This window comes from Acipenser ruthenus, chromosome 55 (assembly GCF_902713425.1).
Source record: "Acipenser ruthenus chromosome 55, fAciRut3.2 maternal haplotype, whole genome shotgun sequence".
Taxonomy (NCBI): Eukaryota; Metazoa; Chordata; class Actinopteri; order Acipenseriformes; family Acipenseridae; genus Acipenser; species Acipenser ruthenus.
The window spans coordinates 1366320-1390147 of NC_081243.1; the positions used below are offsets into that span (position 1 = coordinate 1366320).

The window sequence follows — 23828 nt, forward strand, 5'->3', positions numbered from 1 at the left end:
CCTCTCTGTGCTTTACAATGCTTCCCTATGCTTTACCAGACCTCTCTGTGCTTTACAATGCTTCCCTATGCTTTACCAGACCTCTCTGTGCTTTACAATGCTTCCCTATGCTTTACCAGACCTCTCTATGCATTACAATGCCCCTCTGTGTTTTAATACACTTTACTGTGCTTTTACAATAATACACATTTATAAGGGCAAGCCTAGTTGGAAATGATCAGCAATGGTTTATGCTAGTTAGGCATAATAAACCAAATTACTACGAGATTACAAATGCTATAATAGGAAGCTAGGTGGTCCGGTGGCTTGCTAGGTGGTCCGGTGGCTTACAAGCAGAAGGTCCCTGGTTCAAATCCCACCTCAGCCCCTGACTCACTGTGTGACCCTGAGCAAGTCACTTCACCTCCTTGTGCTCCGTCTTTCGGGTGAGATGTTATTGTAAGTGACTCTGCAGCTGATGCATAGCTCACACACCCTAGTCTCTGTTTGCTAAATAAACAAATACTTTAATAACGTTGCTTGTGCGGCATGCGGGCGACACCTGGCGGCGCTTGTGGCGCACAGCAAGCAGGGTGAGGTCCGTTTCCCCCGCGGCGGTGGTGTGGTGACGCCATCGCCCGGCGCCAGGGCTGGTCTGATTTTTTCGTAAACCAATTTTTTTGCAGAGGCGAAGTGCAAAGAAGAACGACAGCGAGCGATTGATATTCAGAGCAGCCGACAAATTAATTGAGAGTAACAGCAATTTGCAAGGTGAGAGGCAGAAGTTAAAACGAGGTTGCAGGAAATAACGGCGCGCAATCTTGTGCATAAATCAGACACAAAGCTTAAGAAATAAGTGTTACAACTAACAAGACAACAACCAAAAGCAAAGCATATTCTATGAGTAATAAGGGCGTATGAAGTGTGATTAAGAACCATGCAGGGCTGTGATTCATTGGCGGCTGTTGCGTGCTTTGATGTTATTTATTATCAGTAGAAATATAATATTATTGATACTCAAGCAACCCTGCGTTTGGTTTATTTGAATCGGTTCTTATTAAAAGACATAACTTGCTGTTATCAGTGCTGTCGTGTACTAATCTACTACAGTCAATCGCAGATTAATTGAGTTGATCGATCGATCGATCGATCGATTGAGCGTCAGTATGCCCTACGTCACGTACGTGTTAAATAAGTCGATATTAACACGGAACAAATGACGCACCGTGTTTTCTGTCTTTTATTAATTAAAATGTTGCATTAGGAATAAGCGTGTGTCATTGCAATGCAAGGATTGGTTCAAACACACGATAACAGGGATGGTAATCAGACTCCTATTGCGTAGCAGTTTCACCCATCCTAGGTTTTACTACACAGCGTGATTAGCCCACAGTGCAACAAGCTATGATTAAACTCGTAGCAAAACTAGGAATGGATCAAACTGCTCTGCAGCGGGAGGTTTCTAATGTTTTGTGCTGACGTGAGACGCAGCACTGCAGCGAAAAAAATTAAAAAAAAGGTTGGATTTTATGAAAAGGCACCCCGTCCGTTTTCAAAAGAGGTACTGATCAAAATGTGCCTACAGCTCGCATTCCTGGAGAAGGGTGTGGAGTCTGCTGGTTTGCCTGTCATTGGCACTCACATGGAAACTGGAAAAAATAAGCCGTCCGCAGTCCAGAGGCCTGGAAGATGATTTGCTAGTCAAACCAAACCAAACCAAACCAAACCAAACCAAACCAAACCAAACCCCAGGGCCGGATTAACCCATCAAACACACACATATACATACAAAACACACACATATACATACAAAACACACACACATATACATACAAAACACACACATATACATACAAAACACACACATATACATACAAACACACACACACATATACATACAAAACACACACATATACATACAAACACACACACACACACACACACACCCCTATATATACAAACACACACACACACCTATATATACAAACACACACACACAAACACACACCTATATATACAAACACACACACACACAAACACACACACACATATATACATACAAACACACACACACACCTATATATACAAACATACACACACACACAGACACCCCTATATATACAAACACACACACACACACACACCTATATATACAAACACACACACACACACACACACACACCTATATATACAAACACACACACACACCTCTGTATATACAAACACACACACACACACACACACACACCTATATATACAAACACACACACACACACACACACACACACCTATATATACAAACACACACACACACACCCCTATATATACAAACACACACACACACACACACACCCCTATATATACAAACACACACACACACCTATATATACAAACACACACACACACCCCTATATATACAAACACACACACACACACACACCTATATATACAAACACACACACACACACACACACACACACCCCTATATATACAAACACACACACACACCTATATATACAAACACACACACACACACACACCTATATATACACACACACACACACACCTATATATACAAACACACACACACACCTATATATACAAACACACACACACACACCTATATATACAAACACACACACACACACCTATATATACAAACACACACACACACACACACACACCTATATATACAAACACACACACACACACCTATATATACAAACACACACACACACACACACACACCTATATATACAAACACACACACACACACACACACACACCTATATATACAAACACACACACACACACCTATATATACAAACACACACACACACACCTATATATACAAACACACACACACACACCTATATATACAAACACACACACACACACACACCCCTATATATACAAACACACACACACACACACACACACCCCTATATATACAAACACACACACACACACACCTATATATACAAACACACACACACACACACACCTATATATACAAACACACACACACACACACACACCCCTATATATACAAACACACACACACACACACACCTATATATACAAACACACACACACACACCTATATATACAAACACACACACACACACACACCTATATATACAAACACACACACACACACACACCCCTATATATACAAACACACACACACACACACACACACACACCCCTATATATACAAACACACACACACACACACACCTATATATACAAACACACACACACACACACACACCTATATATACAAACACACACACACACACACCCCTATATATACAAACACACACACACACACACCTATATATACAAACACACACACACACACACACCTATATATACAAACACACACACACACACACACACACACACACACCCCTATATATACAAACACACACACACACACACACACACCCCTATATATACAAACACACACACACACACACACCTATATATACAAACACACACACACACACACACACACCCCTATATATACAAACACACACACACACACACACCTATATATACAAACACACACACACACACACACACACACACACCCCTATATATACAAACACACACACACACACACACACACCCCTATATATACAAACACACACACACACACACACCTATATATACAAACACACACACACACACACCCCTATATATACAAACACACACACACACACACACCTATATATACAAACACACACACACACACACACACACCCCTATATATACAAACACACACACACACACACACCTATATATACAAACACACACACACACACACACACACACACACACCCCTATATATACAAACACACACACACACACACACACACCCCTATATATACAAACACACACACACACACACCCCTATATATACAAACACACACACACACACACACACACCCCTATATATACAAACACACACACACACACACCTATATATACAAACACACACACACACACACACCCCTATATATACAAACACACACACACACACACACACACCCCTATATATACAAACACACACACACACACACCTATATATACAAACACACACACACACACACACCTATATATACAAACACACACACACACACACACACACCCCTATATATACAAACACACACACACACACACACCTATATATACAAACACACACACACACACACACACACCCCTATATATACAAACACACACACACACACACACCTATATATACAAACACACACACACACACACACACACACACACACCCCTATATATACAAACACACACACACACACACACACACCCCTATATATACAAACACACACACACACACACCCCTATATATACAAACACACACACACACACACACACACCCCTATATATACAAACACACACACACACACACACCTATATATACAAACACACACACACACACACACACACCCCTATATATACAAACACACACACACACACACACCTATATATACAAACACACACACACACACACACCTATATATACATCACAGCCTTTAAAACTAGCCCTCCACCCTTTACAACAGGTAGAAATCTCAGTTTGAAGTTATTATGAACGACTGAATGAATCTGAAAGAAAATTAAACTGTAGGGGGGTGTGCTAAATACATTTCAAAATAAAACCGGAAAAACGGAAGCCTGCGTTAAATCCTGCAGCACAGCTCCAGAATGACTTTAACTGATTTACTGAATAAAAAAGGCAACAGTTCAAACAAACAAGGAACAGCATATGAAGTTGAAATGTCATTTATAGAAGGGTTGGTTTCACTAACGGGAGCTCCACAATAGTCCACGGAAATAAATAGTAAAAAAAACCCCAAACATGTCTGTACGCTGTTGTTAGTCAAATACGTTACAGTTTACTGCATGCAAACTCGTCAATAACGTTTCCTTGTTTTTTGGTTGATCGGGTGGGTTTTGAAATACAATGAAATCCAATTAAAATGTGTTTTAAAAGAAAAACAAGTTGTGTAAGGTTATTTTAATCAAGGGTTTCGGGTATTGCTCAACGCAGGAGGCTGAGCGCACTGCATCTGGAACATCAGCGGTGTTAAATGTGCCTTTTTATTTAGTTTCTTTTGGTTTTATAGAGTTAGAAATACCGTGAGTGCACGTCCGGCGTGCGTCTGCGTAACACCTGTCAGAACAATTTGATTTTGAGATACATGCCTTGGTTCGAATATCAGCGAGTGAAGTTTTTTCAGTCATATATGTAAAAAGAAAACACATAACCGTTTTGCTCCCCCCTATGCCCTAGGCGTAGCCCTGGTTTGTCAGTCCTAAAATTGGAGGTGATTTAAGTCTTTTAGCTATAGCTGTATGTCTCTCGATGCAGATATCTTATGTATGTAAAATGATGAAGAATAGCTGATAAATGGAAAGCTCACTGTTTGAATAATGATAGATTTATTGTAGTAGATAGTTAAGTGAGGATAATAAACAGGTTCTGTCTGTTACAAGGACAGTTCACGTGGCTGTGTTTGTTATTACTTTATCCCCAGATTTTTCAACGCCTTGAAAAAAGAACTTTCCTTTGGTCATGGATTCCATACCTGATCCGTCCAATCAGAGAGCACTGCGAGGCTCCTCCCGCTCACCTAGGTCACCAGGCTCCGCCTCCCAGTCCCAGGTAAATCAACCAATCAAACCCTGCGGCTTGAACTTGGAAGCTGTGCATGTAATGCATTTACTGTGCTTTACAATGCTTCCCAATGCTTTACCAGACCTCTCTGTGCTTTACAATGCTTCCCTATGCTTTACCAGACCTCTCTGTGCTTTACAATGCTTCCCTATGCTTTACCACACCTCTCTGTGCTTTACAATGCTTCCCTATGCTTTACCAGACCTCTCTGTGCTTTACAATGCTTCCCTATGCTTTATGAAGCACAACTAGTTAATTTTATAGGATGAGGCAAAACCTTTGACCAGAGCTGTAACCACAGTGAACTGTGCAGATGTACAGATTTAAACCTTTAGACAGAACAGATTTTCAGACAATCATTTCTCAATTGTTTTTCAAGGCTTCAGTCTATAAATCCGCGACGTCACAGTTTGACCAAAGGGTAGCTGCATTTTAACAATGCTGTATAAAATTAACGAGAGAGTGAAAGTTCACTGCAGCAGTAAAAACCTAACCCAAGCCTTGTGCACAGCGCTGTCCACCCAGCTGCAAGGGAAGCTCCAGGGTGATCGGGGGAGTTCTGTTTGCTTGACTTGGTGCGTTGCGTTTTTGCAGAAGAAAGTTGGTAAGAAGGGCAGCCAGAATTCAGGGCTGCAGGAAGAGAAGAAGAAAGGGAGGATGAACAGAAGCCATGGAGAAGAGGAGATGATCAAGCAGCTCGGACACCTGGTACCCAGTCACTGATTATTATTATTATTATTATTATTATTATTATTATTATTATTATTATTATTATTATTATTATTACTGTTAGCATGCACTTTGATTTCACAAAAGACTCAAACAGGTCAATGCAAAGTTTAACACTTTATGAAAATATATATTTGCATCCTGAGCCATACGAAAAAAAGGCATAGTGCCACAGTAGTGACGTCAAGTGATAATTCCTCTAGAGGAAAATATACTTGAACTTTGACCCATTCGACTCCTCGAGACCATCGCTTTCAATTCAAAACACAACATGTCTCGTTTTCAATCACTCGACACCCACAGTACAGAAATGTTCATTAATGAGCAACAAAATGAGAATAAGTTAAAAAAAATCTCAGAGAAACTGGAGAGGAACGGGAAATTAAAACAAGGTAAAGGCAATTGAACAAATAAAGCTGAAGCTCTAACGGATAACGACACAGAACGTCTGTACAGCGCTGAAACACGACGTTTAAAAAAACTGTACTGCTGAATCTTTCTGTGACAGTTTATAAACTCCACCTCACAGAGTGCTATGTGTTTACATTGCTGTGCTGTGATCCTTCCTCTGTTTCCTCGGCAGGATCTCAGGAGCTCTCCTGTGGGTGTAGGTACCGGGCTAGTGTTCACTGAGAAATGCAAAGAGTACAGCTGTCTGTGGGATGCCAGGTGAGGAGCAGGGGCTTCTGGGAGAATGAGGCTAACAGCTAGGACTTCTGGGACTTGTAGTCCATTGAAATGCTTATTCATAAACCATTTACAAATATAACAAAACGAGGATGTGAAAAAGCTTCAGATAAATAATATCGTTTTGATTACATGATGTTAAATAAAAGATCTAAATTATGTTTATATTTATTTATTTAATTATTTATTTAATTCGAGGTGAGGCAGAACTTCTGGCCATCTGTAGTTCTGTAGCATTAGCTTGATTTAAGTTTGATTTCGTCTTACAATAAAATGTTTTATTTTTTATTTATTCATTTTCAGAGTAATATTTCTCAAGAAAAATAATGATAAAAATATATCTAGATATATACTGAGCATCAAAAAGAAACGTATCACTTATATTTGAGCATCAAAAGAAACGTATCACTTATATTTGAGCATCAAAAGAAACGTATCACTTATATTTGGATAAAATTCACTAGATGTGATCGAAAAATGACAAACTCTGTTTCAGAGCAGGTGCAGTGACTTTTGTATTGTGCTGATTAACAATTGACATCACGAAGATGCTGCTGAATGATCTGTGGATCTCGGGCAGGTGTTCCTTGGTCTCCCAGTTGGTGGCGCTGTCATTGACAGAGTGTGTCTGGTTATACCGTCTCGCCAGGTTTGAAATCGCTGGCTGTGAGCACCCAAGACGGCGAGCCACAGCACGCTGCCCTAGTCCAGCCTCCAACATGCAGATCGCACGAAGGTGCTGCTCTCTCGACAGACGTGGCATATTGGTTTTTTTCTATTGCTTTTATTCAAAGCTTGCAATTCAACAGCTGGAATCGCTCCACACCCAGCGTCCAATCAGCTGTCTCGCTAACCAGGTGATTAAGTGCATCTGCTTCAGTCACAGTCACTCAAGCGTGTCATGGTCAAGGATGAATGATTGAGTGATTAAAAAGAAACCAAAAACATTTCATCCACGTCCATCATTTATATACCTTATTTTTTTTTTAAATAAATGTGTTATAATAGTGATACGTTTCTTTCGATGCTCGGTATATATTCTTGCGAGGGGAATGCTGGGCGTTGGTAGTTCTGACCTTTCTCTTTGCAGCCACCCGGAGTGTCCAGACAGACTGACCGCAGTGATGGAGAAGGTGGAGCAGTACGGGCTGCTGTCACGCTGTGCACGGGTCGAGGTGAGGGGCACAAAGACAACGCTCAATGGCAACTTTTAGCATTTAAAAAAATAAAAATAAGCCAATCGGAATTATCAAATTGTCTGAGCACGGCTGAGAGGAAGATTCACTTCCAGTCAGCTTTTAAAACGGAAGTTGACTGCCATTGATTGGTTCTTAATCGTAAAGGTGAGGGAAGGACAGCTTGTTAACTCTAGAACCGTCGCGGTTATCCTCATACCTAGAACCGTCGCAGGCAGTCATTATGACTGTTTTAAACAACATCAGAATTATAATGAAAGACAATAACTCCAAAGTCATATCAAACATCTGCGCAGCCGAAACAGTTAAAGACAAAAGGGTTAAAGGCGCTCTGTGTGGAGTGCGGGATGCGCCCTATAGCCTGTCTCAAGATGGCTTCCCATGTACCCGCATGGACCTCTCAGAACTACATTTCCCATCATCCTCCTGCTCACTGGTAAATCCATCTCGGTTACATATGTGAGCAGGAGGATGATGGGAAATGTAGTTCTGAGAGGTCTAATTGAGTCGCGTTCAGTATAATTGACTAGCTGTGTGACCGGGTCTCTCTGAAATCTCTCTCACACAGGAAAGAGCTGCAACAGAAGAAGAGCTGTTGCTGGTTCACAGGTGAGTGGGTGTACCTGGAGGGTTCAAGGTGTGGTTGTAAGGTTCAATGCAACTCAAAGCTCGGTAAAAGCAGATTTAGAGAACAATGGTAATCACTCGACATCGGAGGCCGAAATTTTAGGCAGGGTAAACGGCAAACGTTTCGACTAGAAGTCTTTTTCTATGTCGGTTGTCCGCATCATTTTTGCTCAAGAATAAGCCCTAGAGAGCGAGGAGAGATTGAATGCAGTTGTATTGAAGGAAAAAGTCACTCAAAGCCCTGTTTGTTTTAATTTGAGGCGTTCTAACCCAGCATTTTAGCATTCTCAAAAGACAGGTGTCTTTACAGCATGTATTCTCTGCGTCCTGTTTGGAGGACAGTCAAGCTGTCTGTAACCAGAGCAGTGAAATCTCATGCTGGCTGTGAAGCTCAACACACAACCAAGACGTGGATCAGGATTTTTAGGTTTCAGTGATTCATCCAAACCCCACTGAGCTTGGCATGCGATCTCTGCTTTTTTGGTTTCAAAGCAGTTGCAAAGGGGGGTGGGGTTCTGTTCACTGTGCACAGAAGCGCAGTCATCATAAGCGCCAGCTGACCTACAGGTTCAGAGTCTTTAGATGCATGCTTAAGATCTGCATGCGTGGCGTTTCCTTCAGCGTTTGTGATTGGTTGGTTTCACTGCATTGCTTTCCAGTCCGGAGTACGTGGCGCAGATGAGATCCACTCAGCACATGGGACAGGAGGAGCTGCAATCCCTTTCTGACACATTCGACTCCATCTATATTCACCCTGTGAGTGCTGTACAATCACAACAGGGGGACCCTAATGCATGCTGTGCCACCCCTCTCTGTGCTTTACAATGCTTCCCTATGCTTTACCAGACCTCTCTGTGCTTTACAATGCTTCCCTGTGCTTTACCAGACCTCTCTGTGCTTTACAATGCTTCCATATGCTTTACCAGACCTCTCTGTGCTTTACAATGCTTCCCTGTTCTTTACCAGACCTCTCTGTGCTTTACAATGCTTCCCTATGCTTGACCACACCTCTCTGTGCTTTACAATGCTTCCCTATGCTTTACCACACCTCTCTGTGCTTTACAATGCTTCCCTATGCTTTACCACACCTCTCTGTGCTTTACAATGCTTCCCTATGCTTTACCAGACCTCTCTGTGCTTTACAATGCTTCCCTATGCTTTACCACACCTCTCTTTGCTTTACAATGCTTCCCTATGCTTTACCAGACCTCTCTGTGCTTTACAATGCTTCCCTATGCTTTACCACACCTCTCTGTGCTTTACAATGCTTCCCTATGCTTTACCAGACCTCTCTGTGCTTTACAATGTTTCCCTATGCTTTACCACACCTCTCTGTGCTTTACAATGCTTTCCTATGCTTTACCAGACCTCGCTATGCTTTACACTGATGCTTTCTGCACGCTATATGGAAGTGCACAATTGTATCAGATTTACATTTGTAACTGTGCATATTGTAATTATGTGGAAGCACACATGTATTGAGTAATTCGCTACTATGTAACAAGTTTTAACCCTTGGCTCCCCTCAGGAGTCTTTTCACTGTGCCTGCCTGGCTGCAGGGTCTGTGCTGCAGCTTGTGGACACAGTGATGACAGCCCAGCTTCGAAACGGCTTCTCCATTGCCAGGTAACATCCCGTCATGTTATTTACTGATGTGTTTATCATTCTCCTAGCCCTGGCAATAAGACTCCTGTTGCACAGGAGTTTCACACCAGTCCAGGTTTTACCACCTGCTTGATCAACCCCAGTGTGTCTAGGCAACAAGCTCAGGTGTGTCCTAATAAACTCGCAGGGCAACCAGGAATGGATCAAAACGCTATGCAATGGGAGTCTTAAAGCAAGCATGTGAGACTCTTCTAGACTTCAGACACAGTTGCCTTTCTCGTTCTCTTAGCTGCTCTTCATTGTGATTTTGTATTCCAGACCACCTGGGCACCACGCCCAGAGGGATCAGATGAACGGCTACTGCATGTTCAACAACCTGGCCATCGCCGCGCGCTATGCCAAGCAGAGATACCACCTCACGAGGTGGGCTAGCAGGACACTCAGGGTTTTGTCCAGATCTGTATTGTAAAAGTCCCTCCAATTAAGAATACAGCTAAGGCTTCTGACTTTTCTAATTGCTTTTAATAATTTGCACACAACTGTGCAGCAGTGTGGAGTAGTGGTTAGGGCTCTGGACTCTTGACCGGAGGGTCGTGGGTTCAATCTCAAGTGGGGGGGGGACACTGCTGCTGTACCCTTGAGCAAGGTACTTTACCTAGATTGCTCCAGTAAAAACCCAACTGTATAAATGGGTAATTGTATGTAAAAATAATGTGATATCTTATAACAATTGTAAGTCGCCCTGGATAAGGGCGTCTGCTAAGAAATAAATAATAATAATAATAATAATACTGCAGTGTGCATGAACAATTTCAAACGGGTTCTACGTAAAGGATCTGTTGCTTTGATAAGGAAACCTGCATAGCTTTGACTGACTGAACCTCTGTCTGTAGGATCCTCATTGTGGATTGGGATGTTCATCATGGCCAAGGACTGCAGTATATATTTGAGGATGATCCCAGGTCTGTACAGATTCATTAATTCATTTTATCAATAGCTATTAAATGGTGCATAAGAACCTTTTTATTGTATTGTGTTACATGTTCCCATGTGTTGCTACAACTGTTTATGTAAGCTGCGTGTATTGTTTTATTTTTTTTGGACACATGGACCTCTCAGAACTACATTTCCCATCATCCTCCTGCTCACTGGTGAATCCATCTCAGTTACATACGTGAGCAGGAGGATGATGGGAAATGCAGTTCTGAGAGGTCCATGCGGTTACTTCAATAGAAACACTAAAAGAAACTTCATAAATTCAATGGCAAACGTTTCCACTAGAAGTCTTTCCATACTGCAACCCATCTTTCATTCTTTCATTTCTTTCGATAACCAAACAGTGTAAGCTGAAGAAGGCGCTATCCGATTTGTCTGCTTAATTTAGTTTCTTTTAGTTTTACCAGTGTTCTTTTTACTCTCTCTCTCTCTCTCTCTCTCTCTCTCTCTGCAGTGTTCTCGTCTTCTCAGTTCATCGTTATGAAGACGGGCGCTTTTGGCCCCACCTGCAGGAATCTGACAGTACTGCAGTCGGAAAAGGAAAAGGAGAGGGCTTTAACATTAACCTACCCTGGAACCAGGTGAGAAGAGAAAGAAAGAGAGAGAGAAAGAAAGAAAGAAAGCAAGCTCTGCTGCAGTGTGGAAGGCAGCGGGTTTGAGGAGCTCAGTGGTTAGATAAAGAAAGCGCTGGGCTGCAGTGTGAAAGGCAGCGGGTTTGAGGAGCTCAGTGGTTAGATAAAGAAAGCGCTGAGCTGCAGTGTGGAAGGCAGCGGGTTTGAGGAGCTCAGTGGTTAGATAAAGAAAGCGCTGGGCTGCAGTGTGGAAGGCAGCGGGTTTGAGGAGCTCAGTGGTTAGAGAAAGAAAGCGCTGGGCTGCAGTGTGGAAGGCAGCGGGTTTGAGGAGCTCAGTGGTTAGAGCGCTGGGCTGCAGTGTGGAAGGCAGCGGGTTTGAGGAGCTCAGTGGTTAGATAAAGAAAGCGCTGGGCTGCAGTGTGGAAGGCAGCGGGTTTGAGGAGCTCAGTGGGTTTTTGACCAGACAAGTAAACTAAAATGTCCCTTTTTTTTTCCCCTCAGCCTGGAATGAACGATGCTGATTATATCTCAGCTTTTCAACAGCTTCTCCTGCCCGTCGCGTACGAGGTGAGATTGCTGTCTTCCTCTCCCCCCCCCCCCCCTCTATTATCTTTTTTACTGATTTTAAGAACAAACAAACCAAAAAAAAACTGAGCAAGCGTGTCATTTGTAGATGACCCCTAACTGTCCTCTGTCCTCTCTGCAGTTCAGGCCTCAGCTGGTGCTGGTCGCGGCTGGGTTTGACTCTGTGGTTGGGGATCCAAAGGTAAGTGCATTTCTCACATAAAAACGTAAAATTCATCCATCATCTATGGCCCTTCTTACAACAGTATGAATAAGCCATGCCTGTGAACCAGTGTGCGTTTGAACACTAAAAAACAGCCTCTTTTCAGTAAACCTTTTGAAAAATCACGCTTAAATATTTATTATAAATCCCACCAGGGTTTCAAATCCTGTAAAACTAATGACCAAGACTGTGATTCCTTCTCTCGCCTGCAGGGGGAGATGTCTGCCACACCAGCGTGCTTTGCTCACCTGACACACATGCTGCAGTTACTGGCCGAGGGCAGGCTGATCCTGTCTTTGGAGGTAAGAGAACACAGGGATTGCTCAGCAGTTTGATCCATTCAAGTTTAATAAGACACACCTAAGCTTGTTACCTAGACACACTGGGGGCTGATCAAGCTTGTAGTAAAACCTGGAATGGGTGAAACTGCTATGCAACAGGACTTAATTCCATCCCTGTGTGACGACAGCGTTTTAAAAGGATGATGGTGAGGTATTGTGGGTTTCAAACCTCAGTATTCTTGTGACCGGGGGGGGGTTTAGAAGTGGTGCTGATTTTGAGTTCTCCTTTGTATTTTTCCAGGGGGGGTATAATCTGAGGTCGACCGCGGAGGGGGTGTGCGCCTGTTTGAAGATGCTTTTGGGGGACCCCTGTCCCAGACTGGAGTCCCCTTTCTCTCCCTGTCAGAGGTAACCCTTATGAAAAGTGTCACCAACAGAAACACTAAAAGAAACTTCATAAATTCACTGACAAACGTTTCCACTGTAAGATAACTTGATAACTTGTCAATGCCAAGTCTGTAATGATTTCTGTGTCTGAAGTTTTATTTTCTGTGTTCAGTGCTTTGGACTCAATCTCCAAGACAGTGGCTGCCCATCGCAAGCACTGGAAATGCCTGCAGGTTCTGGGTAAGAAAGATCTTCAGACAAAACTCTGTAGCTGATTGGTTAGAAGCCTCAGAACCTAGTAAAAATAAAGGGCTGAATCAAAAAAATAAATGGTTTAAGCTTTGAGAAGAACTTGGAAATAAGACTCCCGTTGCACAGCAGTTTCACCCAGTCCTGGTTTTACCAGGAGTTTAATAATAAGACACACCTGAGCTTGTTGCCTAGACACACTGGGGGCTGATCAAGCTGGTAGTAAAACCTGGAATGTGTGAAACTGCTATGCAACAGGAGTCCATCCCTATTGAGACTGTTCTGTTTGTTGTTGTATTCAGAGCAAGGCCAGGAGACTGGGAGCTGTGATTTGAACCCGGGTCCTGCGGTGGAGTCGGACGCAGTGCTGGACCGCTCCATGAGGGAGGTGATGAGGGGACTGCCCCCAGCACGCACAGGCCTGGTGTACGATGAGAGGATGAAGGAGCATCACAACATGTGGGACAGGTGAGGGGGTCAGCAAGGGGGCTTGGTGGTCCAGCGGCTGGAGAAAGGGGCTTGATACCAGGAGGTTCACGGTTCTAATCCAAGCTCAGCCACTGACTCACGGTTAACCCTTTGCAGTCCATTCATTAAGTGCATGTCAGGCGCGTCCGGTCCAATTTATTTTCACACACGCAGTTAATTTTATACGCGCTGTTTAAAAGTATTTTTTTTTCACAGTCAAACGGGTTTAAAAGGCCCTGCATATCAACAAAGCACTCACTAGGCATCTCCAGCCCCGCCCCACCCTTTCGTTTGCTATAGTGTTCACCTATGTAAGAAATAAATAATAATAATAATAATAGTCGTACATACCGATCAATCATCTCCTGATCACTCGTTTTATCACCAAACTCCTCAATAATGCGACCCAAGTCATTATTTTATTACTATAACATCTCAAAAAAGCTCTGCAAATGTCAGTGATAGTCTCTGTGCGCTGATTCAGTAACAGCCAGCTTGTTTCCTTATGGCCGCCCCTATCTGATCCCAGGGGCAAGTATGACTATTCATGAGATAAGCCCTTTTTTTTCGGCTTGTCTCGGCTCCTGTCGCTCCCACTCGGCCATTGAATGGTTTTCTCGGCTTTTTCCGGAGAAAAAACGACTAGAAACCTGTTTTTTTTGATGATGTCGGACAGGGTCCGACATTGGACTGGATAGGAATAATTGCAATGTCGGACCGGGTCCGACATAGGACTGCAAAGGGTTAACCTTGTGCTCCGTCCTTCGGATGAGACGTCAAATAAACAAGGTCCTATTGGAGTGACTCTGCAGCAGCAATTGTTGATGATGCAGAGTTCATCCCCTAGTCTCTGTAAGTCGCTTTGGATAAAAGTGTCTGCTGAATGACTAATTAATAAAAAGGGTTATATTTGTCTGTGTTATTGAGGAATTTTGTGGGTGGGCGTTGTTAATATTTTGCAAATTCAAACAGGAGAAATGATTCCTTAGAAGGTCCTCTGGTCCTTCTCCGTCTCTCCCCCCTCCCCTCTCTCTCCTCTCCTCACTCCCCCTCTCTTTCTCTCCCTCCCTCTCTCTCTCTCTCTCCAGTCACCACCCAGAGCTGCCTCAGAGAATCTCTCGTATCTTCTCCCGTCACGAGGAGCTGGGATTGGTCAGCCGTTGCCAACGGATACCGGCTCGCCACGCCTCCGAGGAAGAGCTCGCCTTGTGCCACGGGTAGGGGGGTTGGGAATGGGACTATATATATATGTGTGTGCATGCGTGCGTGCGTGCGTGTGTGCGTGCGTGCGTGTGTGTGCGTGCGTGCGTGCGTGCGTGTGTGTGTACGCGCACGTTCACAAGCTTTCACAGAAACATGAAACAAACACCCATACAAAACATTTTCAACCTCTTGAGTTTAGCATTTAGCATGAAACATCGAAAGAACCAGTAACAAAGGGCCTCCCTCTCTCTCTCTCTCCCTCCCTCTCTCTCTCTCCCCCTCCCGCCCTCCCTCTCTCCCCCCTTTCTCTCTCTCCCTCCCTCCCTCTCTCCCCCTCCCTCTCTCCCCCTCCCTCCCTCTCTCTCCCCCCTCCCGCCTTCCCTCTCTCCCCCCTCTCTCTCCCCCCTCCCGCCTTCCCTCTCTCCCCCCTCTCTCTCCCCCCCTCCCGCCCTCCCTCTCTCCCCCCTCTCTCGCCCCTCTCTTGCCCTCCCTCTCCCCCCTCTCTCTCCCCCCTCCCTCTCTCCCCCCTCTCTCTCCCCCCCTCCCTCTCTCTCCCCCCTCCCGCCTTCCCTCTCTCCCCCTCTCTCTCCCCCCCTCCCTCTCTCCCCCTCCCTCTCTCTCTCACTCTCCCTCCCTCTCTCTCGCTCCCCCCCTCCCCCCCTCCCCCCTCTCTCTTCCCTCCCTCCCTCTCTCCCCCCCTCCCTCTCTCTCGCTCCCCCCTCCCCTCCCCCTCCCCCCCTCCCCCCCTCTCTCCTCCCTCCCTCTCTCCCCCCTCCCTCTCTCTCCCCCCTCCCGCCTTCCCTCTCTCCCCCTCTCTCTCCCCCCTCCCTCTCTCCCCCTCCCTCTCTCTCTGTCACTCTCCCTCCCTCTCACTCTCTCTCACTCTCCCTCCCTCTCTCTCGCTCCCCCCTCCCCCCCTCCCCCCTCTCTCCTCCCTCCCTCCCTCTCTCCCCCCTCCCTCTCTCTCGCTCCCCCCCTCCCCTCCCCCTCCCCCCTCCCCCCCTCTCTCCTCCCTCCCTCTCTCCCCCCTCCCTCTCTCTCTCCCCTCCCGCCTTCCCTCTCTCCCCCTCTCTCTCCCCCCTCCCTCTCTCTCTGTCACTCTCCCTCCCTCTCACTCTCTCTCTCCCTCCCTCTCTCTCGCTCCCCCTCCCCCCTCTCTCCTCCCTCCCTCTCTCCCCCCCTCCCTCTCTCTCGCTCCCCCCCTCCCCTCCCCCTCTCCCCCCTCTCCCTCTCCCCCTCCCCCCTCTCTCCTCCCTCCCTCTCTCCCCCCTCCCTCTCTCCCCCTCCCTCTCTCTCTCTCTCCCTCTCTCCCCCTCCCTCCTCTCTCCTCCCTCCCTCCCTCCCTCTCTCTCTCTCTCCCTCCCTCCCTCTCTCTCCCCCCTCCCTCTCTCCCCCTCCCTCTCCCTCTCTCCCCCTCCCCCCCTCACTCCTCCCTCCCTCTCTCCCCCCTCCCTCTCTCTCGCTCCCCCCCCCCTCCCTCTCTCCCCCTCCCTCTCTCTCTCTCCTCCCCCTCCCCCCTCTCCCTCTCTCCCCCTCCCTCCTCTCTCCTCCCTCCCTCCCTCCCTCTCTCTCTCTCTCCCTCCCTCCCTCCCTCTCTCTCTCTCTCCCTCCCTCCCCTCTCTCTCCCCCCTCCCTCTCTCCCCCTCCCTCTCCCTCTCTCCCCCTCCCCCCTCACTCCTCCCTCCCTCTCTCCCCCCCTCCCTCTCTCTCGCTCCCCCCCCTCCCTCTCTCCCCCTCCCTCTCTCTCTCTCTCCCCCTCCCCCCTCTCCCTCTCTCCCCCTCCCTCCTCTCTCCTCCCTCCCTCCCTCCCTCCCTCTCTCTCTCTCTCCCTCCCTCCCTCCCTCTCTCTCTCTCTCCCTCCCTCCCTCTCTCTCCCCCCTCCCTCTCTCCCCCTCCCCTCCCCCTCTCCCCCCCTCTCCCTCTCCCCCTCCCCCCTCTCTCCTCCCTCCCTCTCTCCCCCTCCCTCTCTCCCCCTCCCTCTCTCTCTCTCTCCCCCTCCCCCCTCTCCCTCTCTCCCCCTCCCTCCTCTCTCCTCCCTCCCTCCCTCTCTCTCTCTCTCCCTCCCTCCCTCTCTCTCCCCCCTCCCTCTCTCCCCCTCCCTCTCCCTCTCTCCCCCTCCCCCCCTCACTCCTCCCTCCCTCTCTCCCCCCTCCCTCTCTCTCGCTCCCCCCCCCTCTCTCCCCCTCCCTCTCTCTCTCTCTCCCCCTCCCCCCTCTCCCTCTCTCCCCCTCCCTCCTCTCTCCTCCCTCCCTCCCTCCCTCTCTCTCTCTCTCCCTCCCTCCCTCCCTCTCTCTCTCTCTCCCTCCCTCCCTCTCTCTCCCCCCTCCCTCTCTCCCCCTCCCTCTCCCTCTCTCCCCCTCCCCCCTCTCTCCTCCCTCCCTCTCTCCCCCCTTCCTCTCTCCCCCTCTCCTCCCTCCCAGCACTGAACACATCTCCAGGATGAAGTCGACGGAGGGGATGAAGCCCCGGGACCTGCACAGGCAGAGTGAGGAGTACAACTCCATCTTCATCAGCCCGCAGTCCTACCAGAGCGCCCTGCTCGCTGCGGGAGCCAGCTTCAACGCAGCCGAGGCCATCCTCACTGACAAGGTCCTCACGCAGGGAGAGAGGGGGAGACACAGGCAGAGACACAGAGACACCGGCAGTGACACATAGAGACACACAGAGACACAGGCAGAGACACACAGAGACACAGGCAGAGAGACAGGCAGAGACACACAGATACACAGGCAGAGAGACAGACAGAGACACAGGCAGAGAGACACAGAGACCCAGTCGCACATAGCCATCAACGCAGTCATACAGACAGGCGGGTGTTTGGGAAGTTCTGGGGGGGGGGGGGGGGGGGCGACTCTTTTTATATAACAATCTGCGATTCTACTTCTCCTCCCCAGGTCAGGAACGCGGTGGCCATCGTCCGCCCCCCCCGGTCACCATGCCGAGCGAGACTCTGCCTGCGGGTTCTGTTTCTTCAACACTGTCGCGCTGACAGCTCGATACGCCCAGCGCCTGTCCGGGAGAGAACTGAGGTACACACCCCCCCCCCCACCCCCCCCACCCCCCCACCCCCCAGAGCTCACAACTAATCCTTTGTGATTTATAAAACAGTACTTTCTGTGCAAATAACATGCCCTGGAATCTTCACAGATCCTTGACTGCGATTGGTTGGTTTCTCGTTTGCAGGGTTCTGATTCTGGATTGGGACGTTCACCATGGCAACGGAACGCAGCACATCTTTGAGGATGACCCCAGGTACCGTGATCTAGTGATGCAAAACTTGTGGCCAATCGCATTGTAATTTAAATTAATCACGAAAGACAGCAGGTCTGGCTGACGTTTGATCTTGTGTTGCAGCGTGCTGTACGTGTCGCTGCATCGCTATGACAACGGGCTCTTCTTCCCCTCCTCGGAGGATGCGGGTTCCGACCGGGCGGGGAGGGGGAGGGGTCTGGGGTACAACGTCAACATCCCCTGGAACGCCAGCAAGATGGGCAACCCAGAATACATTGCGGCGTTCCAGAGAGTCGTCATGCCCATCGCATACCAGGTGAGTGACGAGGATTCTTCAATAGAAACACTAAAAGAAACTTCATAAATTCAACGGCAAGCCTTTCCTCTAGAAGTCTCTCTCAGCATCTTCAATAGAAACACTAAAAGAAACTTCATAAATTCAATGGCAAGCGTTTCCACTAGAAGTCTTTCTCAGCGTCTTCAATAGAAACACTAAAAGAAACTTCATAAATTCAATGGCAAACGTTTCCACTAGAAGTCTTTCTCAGCGTCTTCAATAGAAACACTAAAAGAAACTTCATAAATTCAACGGCAAGCGTTTCCACTAGAAGTCTCTCTCAGCATCTTCAATAGAAACACTAAAAGAAACTTCATAAATTCAATGGCAAGCGTTTCCACTAGAAGTCTTTCTCAGCATCTTCAATAGAAACACTAAAAGAAACTTCATAAATTCAATGGCAAACGTTTCAACTAAAGGTCTCTCTCAGTGTCTTCAAAAGACTAGTCGAAAAATTTGTCAGTGAATGTAGTTAGCATCATAATTGTTTTCTGTTATGTTGTCTTAAGATCAGTTGTTTAACTGTGTGTGTGTCTCTGTCTCTGTGTGTGTGTGTACGCTTGCAGTTTGACCCGGAGCTAGTTCTGGTGTCGGCCGGATTCGACGCAGCGCGCGGTGACCCGCTGGGCGGTTGTCATGTGACCCCGGAATGCTACGGTCACATGACCCACATGCTGCAAGCCTTGGCTGGAGGACGTGTGCTGATCGTGCTGGAGGTGAGAAACTTTACAGGAAAAACTGTGCAAGAAATAAGACTCCCTTCACTGTGTACTGATTCGGCAGATTTCAACTTTATGAAGCGAGATTCATTCATTATTTTCCGGTCCCAAGCAGTGCTGGAATAGACAAGTGGATAATTTTAAAAGTGTTTTTTAAAGACTGTTCCCTCCCTCCTTCCCTCCCGCTCCCCCTCTCTCACAGGGTGGGTACAACCTCTCCTCTATCTCTGAGTCCATGTCCGTGTGTACCAGCGTTCTCTTGGGGGACAGCCCCCCCGACCTGGGTCAGCTGACCCCTCCCCACCCTAGCGCTGTCCAATCACTGCACAGCGTCCTGCGCACGCACCGATCACACTGGAGCGCCCTGCGACTCGCCGGTGAGTGTGGACGCTGTCTCTCTCACACTTGACCAGGCGTTGTGTGTCCTTTATTAGTGCTAGATGAATAAGTAAGTCATCATTAAGCACTGTTATGATTAAATTATAATTAAGCAATTTCTCTTTTTTTGGTTTTCATTGGTTTCCCAGTTCCAGAAAGCGTGTCGTCAAGCTTGCCCACCCCCAGCCAGAAAGGTCAAAGGACCAAAGCCAAAAAGTCACCCAGACAGGAAGTGACCCCGCAGAAACGCTCGCCCGGAGAGGACACACACCCTTTGACCCCAGAAGGGGCGGCGACCCCTGACAACAGCCCCTCCGTGAGCCCTGCGGCCGTGGCAACGGTTGCCGACGACTCTGTTGATCAAATCACAGCGGGTCTGCAGTCAGTTGCCCTTGGAAACAGTCCTGAAAATCAGACCAATCAGAGCCCTGCTTCCGTGGCTGTGGGCGGAGCCAGGAGGAAAGTGAAACCCGCCTCCCCAGAGGGCGGGGGGAAAGGTCAAAGGAAGAGGTCGGGTGGGGGTGAAAGTTCAAAGGGCACACCGTCGACCCCAGGAAAGACAGAGGTGGTGGAATTGAAAGAAAGTGCTGGGAAGATGGAAAGCACAGAGGTAGGATCAGGATGAAATAGTTTATAAGATTCTCAGTTGTCTTTTTAGAATCTGTTTCAAGGCTAGAAATAATACTCCCATTGCACAGCAGTCTGATCTATTCCTGGTTTTACTGTGAGCTTAATAAGGAGTCTTATTTCCGTCTAGAAAGTAGTTGCAGGTGGGGGTGGGTGTTTGTTAACTTCCAAAACATCAGCTGTCAAAATATCCCAACTATGGCCAAAAGCTTTGCATCACCTAGAATTTGAGGATTGAGACAGAATTAACATCATTTTATGTTAAGGTAACATTATTCAGCAGGTTTCATTCGACTTTATGAAGCAAAATTAGTTCATAGTATAGGGTGTTGCAAAACTTTTGGCTCAGCTGGTATGTTTTTGTAGATGTTTCAGTTTCTTCTCTTTTGAACAGCCCCCCTCCCTCCCTGCTGTTGCCGGGGACGAAAAGGAGACGTTGCTGGAGCTGGCCTCTGGCTGGTCGACCCCCCTGAAGTCTCAGTCAATCTGTGAGGTGTTTTGCAAAACCCAGGATATGGAAGAGGTAAGGAGGGATTGTACTTGAAGAAGACTCATCACTAGAAGTCTTTCTCAGCGTCTTCAATAGAAACACTAAAAGAAACTTCATAAATTCAATGGCAAACGTTTCCACTAGAAGTCTTTCTCAGTGTCTTCAATAGAAACACTACAAGAAACTTCATAAATTCAATGGCAAACGTTTCCACTAGAAGTCTTTCTCAGTGTCTTCAATAGAAACACTAAAAGAAACTTCATAAATTCAACGGCAAACGTTTCCACTAGAAGTCTTTCTCAGTGTCTTCAATAGAAACACTAAAAGAAACTTCATAAATTCAACGGCAAGCGTTTCCACTAGTAGTCTTTCTCAGCGTCTTTCAGTGTTGAAAATGTTTCTCACTCATGTTTCTCATTCATTCACTGGTCTCTTACTGGTCCCATTAAAATGAGTGGGTGTGTGTCTGATTATCCACGAATGGGACAGGAGGCTAGCAGAGGCGGGAGTGCCAACTATTTCAGCCCTGGTAACACTGTGACTGTGCCCTTGCTTCCAGGGGACGATGTTCGCTGTGGAGCCGTTGCCATGGTGCCCGCACCTGGAGACGGTTAACCCCTTGCCTGCCGCGGGGCTGGATGTGTTCGGGCCATGCAGAGACTGTGGGAGCGAGGCTGAGAACTGGGTCTGTCTGGTGTGCTATCAGGTACAGGGGGTTATACCACTGCCAGACCTGGGGGGAGGATCATTCACAGGGGGGTTATACCACTGCCAGACCCAGGGGGGGAGGATCATTCACAGGGGGGTTATACCACTGCCAGACCCGGGGGGAGGATCATTCACAGGGGGGTTATACCACTGCCAGACCCGGGGGGGGAGGAGTCATTCACAGGGAGGTTATACCACTGCCAGACCTCGCGGGGGAGTGGGGGTCATTCACAGAAGACGAAAAAATGGGGGTAATATATATGTGATGTTTTGGAAAAAAAAATTCAAGGATGTTGCACAGTTGCTGTTTTTCTTCACCCACTTGTTGCTTGGACCTTCAGGTGCACTGCGGTCGCTATGTCAACCAGCACATGATGGAACACAGACAGAGCTCCGCCCACATGCTGGTGTTGAGCTTCTCTGACCTGTCCGTCTGGTGCTACGGCTGTGAGGCCTACGTCCATCACCAGGTAAAAACACAGAGAGCCGGCCGCGTGAGCGAGCCTCAGACCAGAAACACTGGAACAAACCCAAAACATTCAATGACAAGCGTTTCCACTAGGAGTCTCTCTCAGCGTCTTCAATAGAAACACTGAAAGAAACTTCATAAATTCAACGGCAAACGTTTCCACTAGAAGTCTTTCTCAGTGTCTTCAATAGAAACACTGAAAGAAACTTCATAAATTCAATGGCAAACGTTTCCACTAGAAGTCTTTCTCGGCGTCTTCAATAGAAACACTAAAAGAAACTTCATAAATTCAACAGCAAACGTTTCCACTAGAAGTCTTTCTCAGTGTCTTCAATAGAAACACTAAAAGAAACTTCATAAATTCAACGGCAAACGTTTCCACTAGAAGTTTTTCTCAGCGTCTTCAATAGAAACACTAAAAGAAACTTCATAAATTCAACGGCAAACGTTTCCACTAGAAGTCTTTCTCAGCGTCTTCAATAGAAACACTAAAAGAAACTTCATAAATTCAATGGCAAACGCTTCCACTAGAAGTCTTTCTCAGCGTCTTCAATAAGATTAATGGAGTTACTTTGTCAGCTACAATCACGTAAAACAGTTTGAAACCACCTTTCTTTCTTTTTTATAATTTGCAGGTGCTTCACGATGCGAAGAACGCAGCACACAGGATCAAATTCGGAGAAAACATGCCGGGACTTCATTAAAAAAAAAAAAAAAAAAATCAAAGAGAAGAAAATTGATTTCTTTGATCGCTACGGGACGTTCAAAAAAAAAAGGATCAGAATCGGAATCCTGCTGAGCTGGAAGAGTCTGCTGTCTTTTAGGTCACTGTCCACTCCAGTATTTTAAAATTTGAATCAGGTTGTTCTAAAGGTTCCGAGCTGTGCTGCCATGGCGATATATCTGCTTGGAACACTTGGTTAGCCAATGAGATCGCTCCTTCTATTCTTGCTGTTTTATAATGAACGAGACTATTATTATTATTATTATTATTATTATTATTATTATTATTATTATTATTATTATTATTATTATTATGCATACTGTTGTAGTTATTTTATCTTATTTTTTGTACTGTTACCAAAAAATATATGAAAACAGTACTGGCAATATACATTCATTGCAGGGATGGTAATCAGACTCCTATTGCACAGCAGTTTCACCCAGTCCAGGTTTTACTACCAGCTTGATTAGCCCCCAGTGTGTCTTAAAATAACCATTTCATGCATGGAATATTAAAAATAGCTGTTAGGTTTTGGACACATAATAACTATGGGGTTAAACTCTTAGCAAAACCAGGATCGGATCACACTGCGATGCAATAGGAGTCTTGTTGCCATCCCTGCGGTTTTGAAAGAATCGTTGTCATTTAGAGAATGTTGTTACTTCA

General features: G+C 46.4%; 1 protein-coding gene across 1 annotated transcript in view; it reads left to right on the forward strand.

Moving 5' to 3' along the window:
* The first annotated feature begins 547 nt into the window (after nt 1-547).
* Nucleotides 548-23828, forward strand: part of hdac6 (histone deacetylase 6) — a 23363-nt gene continuing 82 nt past the window's right edge. The window contains 30 exon segments of the mRNA XM_059017095.1: nt 548-750; nt 5553-5680; nt 6287-6400; nt 7005-7090; nt 8199-8283; nt 8873-8913; nt 9591-9687; nt 10460-10557; nt 10855-10959; nt 11430-11498; nt 11987-12113; nt 12606-12671; nt 12811-12870; nt 13104-13193; nt 13474-13580; nt 13732-13799; nt 14111-14276; nt 15365-15493; nt 17900-18068; nt 18374-18400; nt 18402-18508; nt 18663-18731; nt 18834-19026; nt 19614-19763; nt 19969-20143; nt 20294-20754; nt 21166-21294; nt 21821-21967; nt 22311-22439; nt 23074-23828. The exon segment at nt 23074-23828 is cut by the window's right edge and continues 82 nt beyond it. Coding sequence (XP_058873078.1) covers nt 5591-5680; nt 6287-6400; nt 7005-7090; nt 8199-8283; nt 8873-8913; nt 9591-9687; nt 10460-10557; nt 10855-10959; nt 11430-11498; nt 11987-12113; nt 12606-12671; nt 12811-12870; nt 13104-13193; nt 13474-13580; nt 13732-13799; nt 14111-14276; nt 15365-15493; nt 17900-18068; nt 18374-18400; nt 18402-18508; nt 18663-18731; nt 18834-19026; nt 19614-19763; nt 19969-20143; nt 20294-20754; nt 21166-21294; nt 21821-21967; nt 22311-22439; nt 23074-23142 — 3423 coding nt within the window. The 5' untranslated portion in view covers nt 548-750; nt 5553-5590 and the 3' untranslated portion in view covers nt 23143-23828.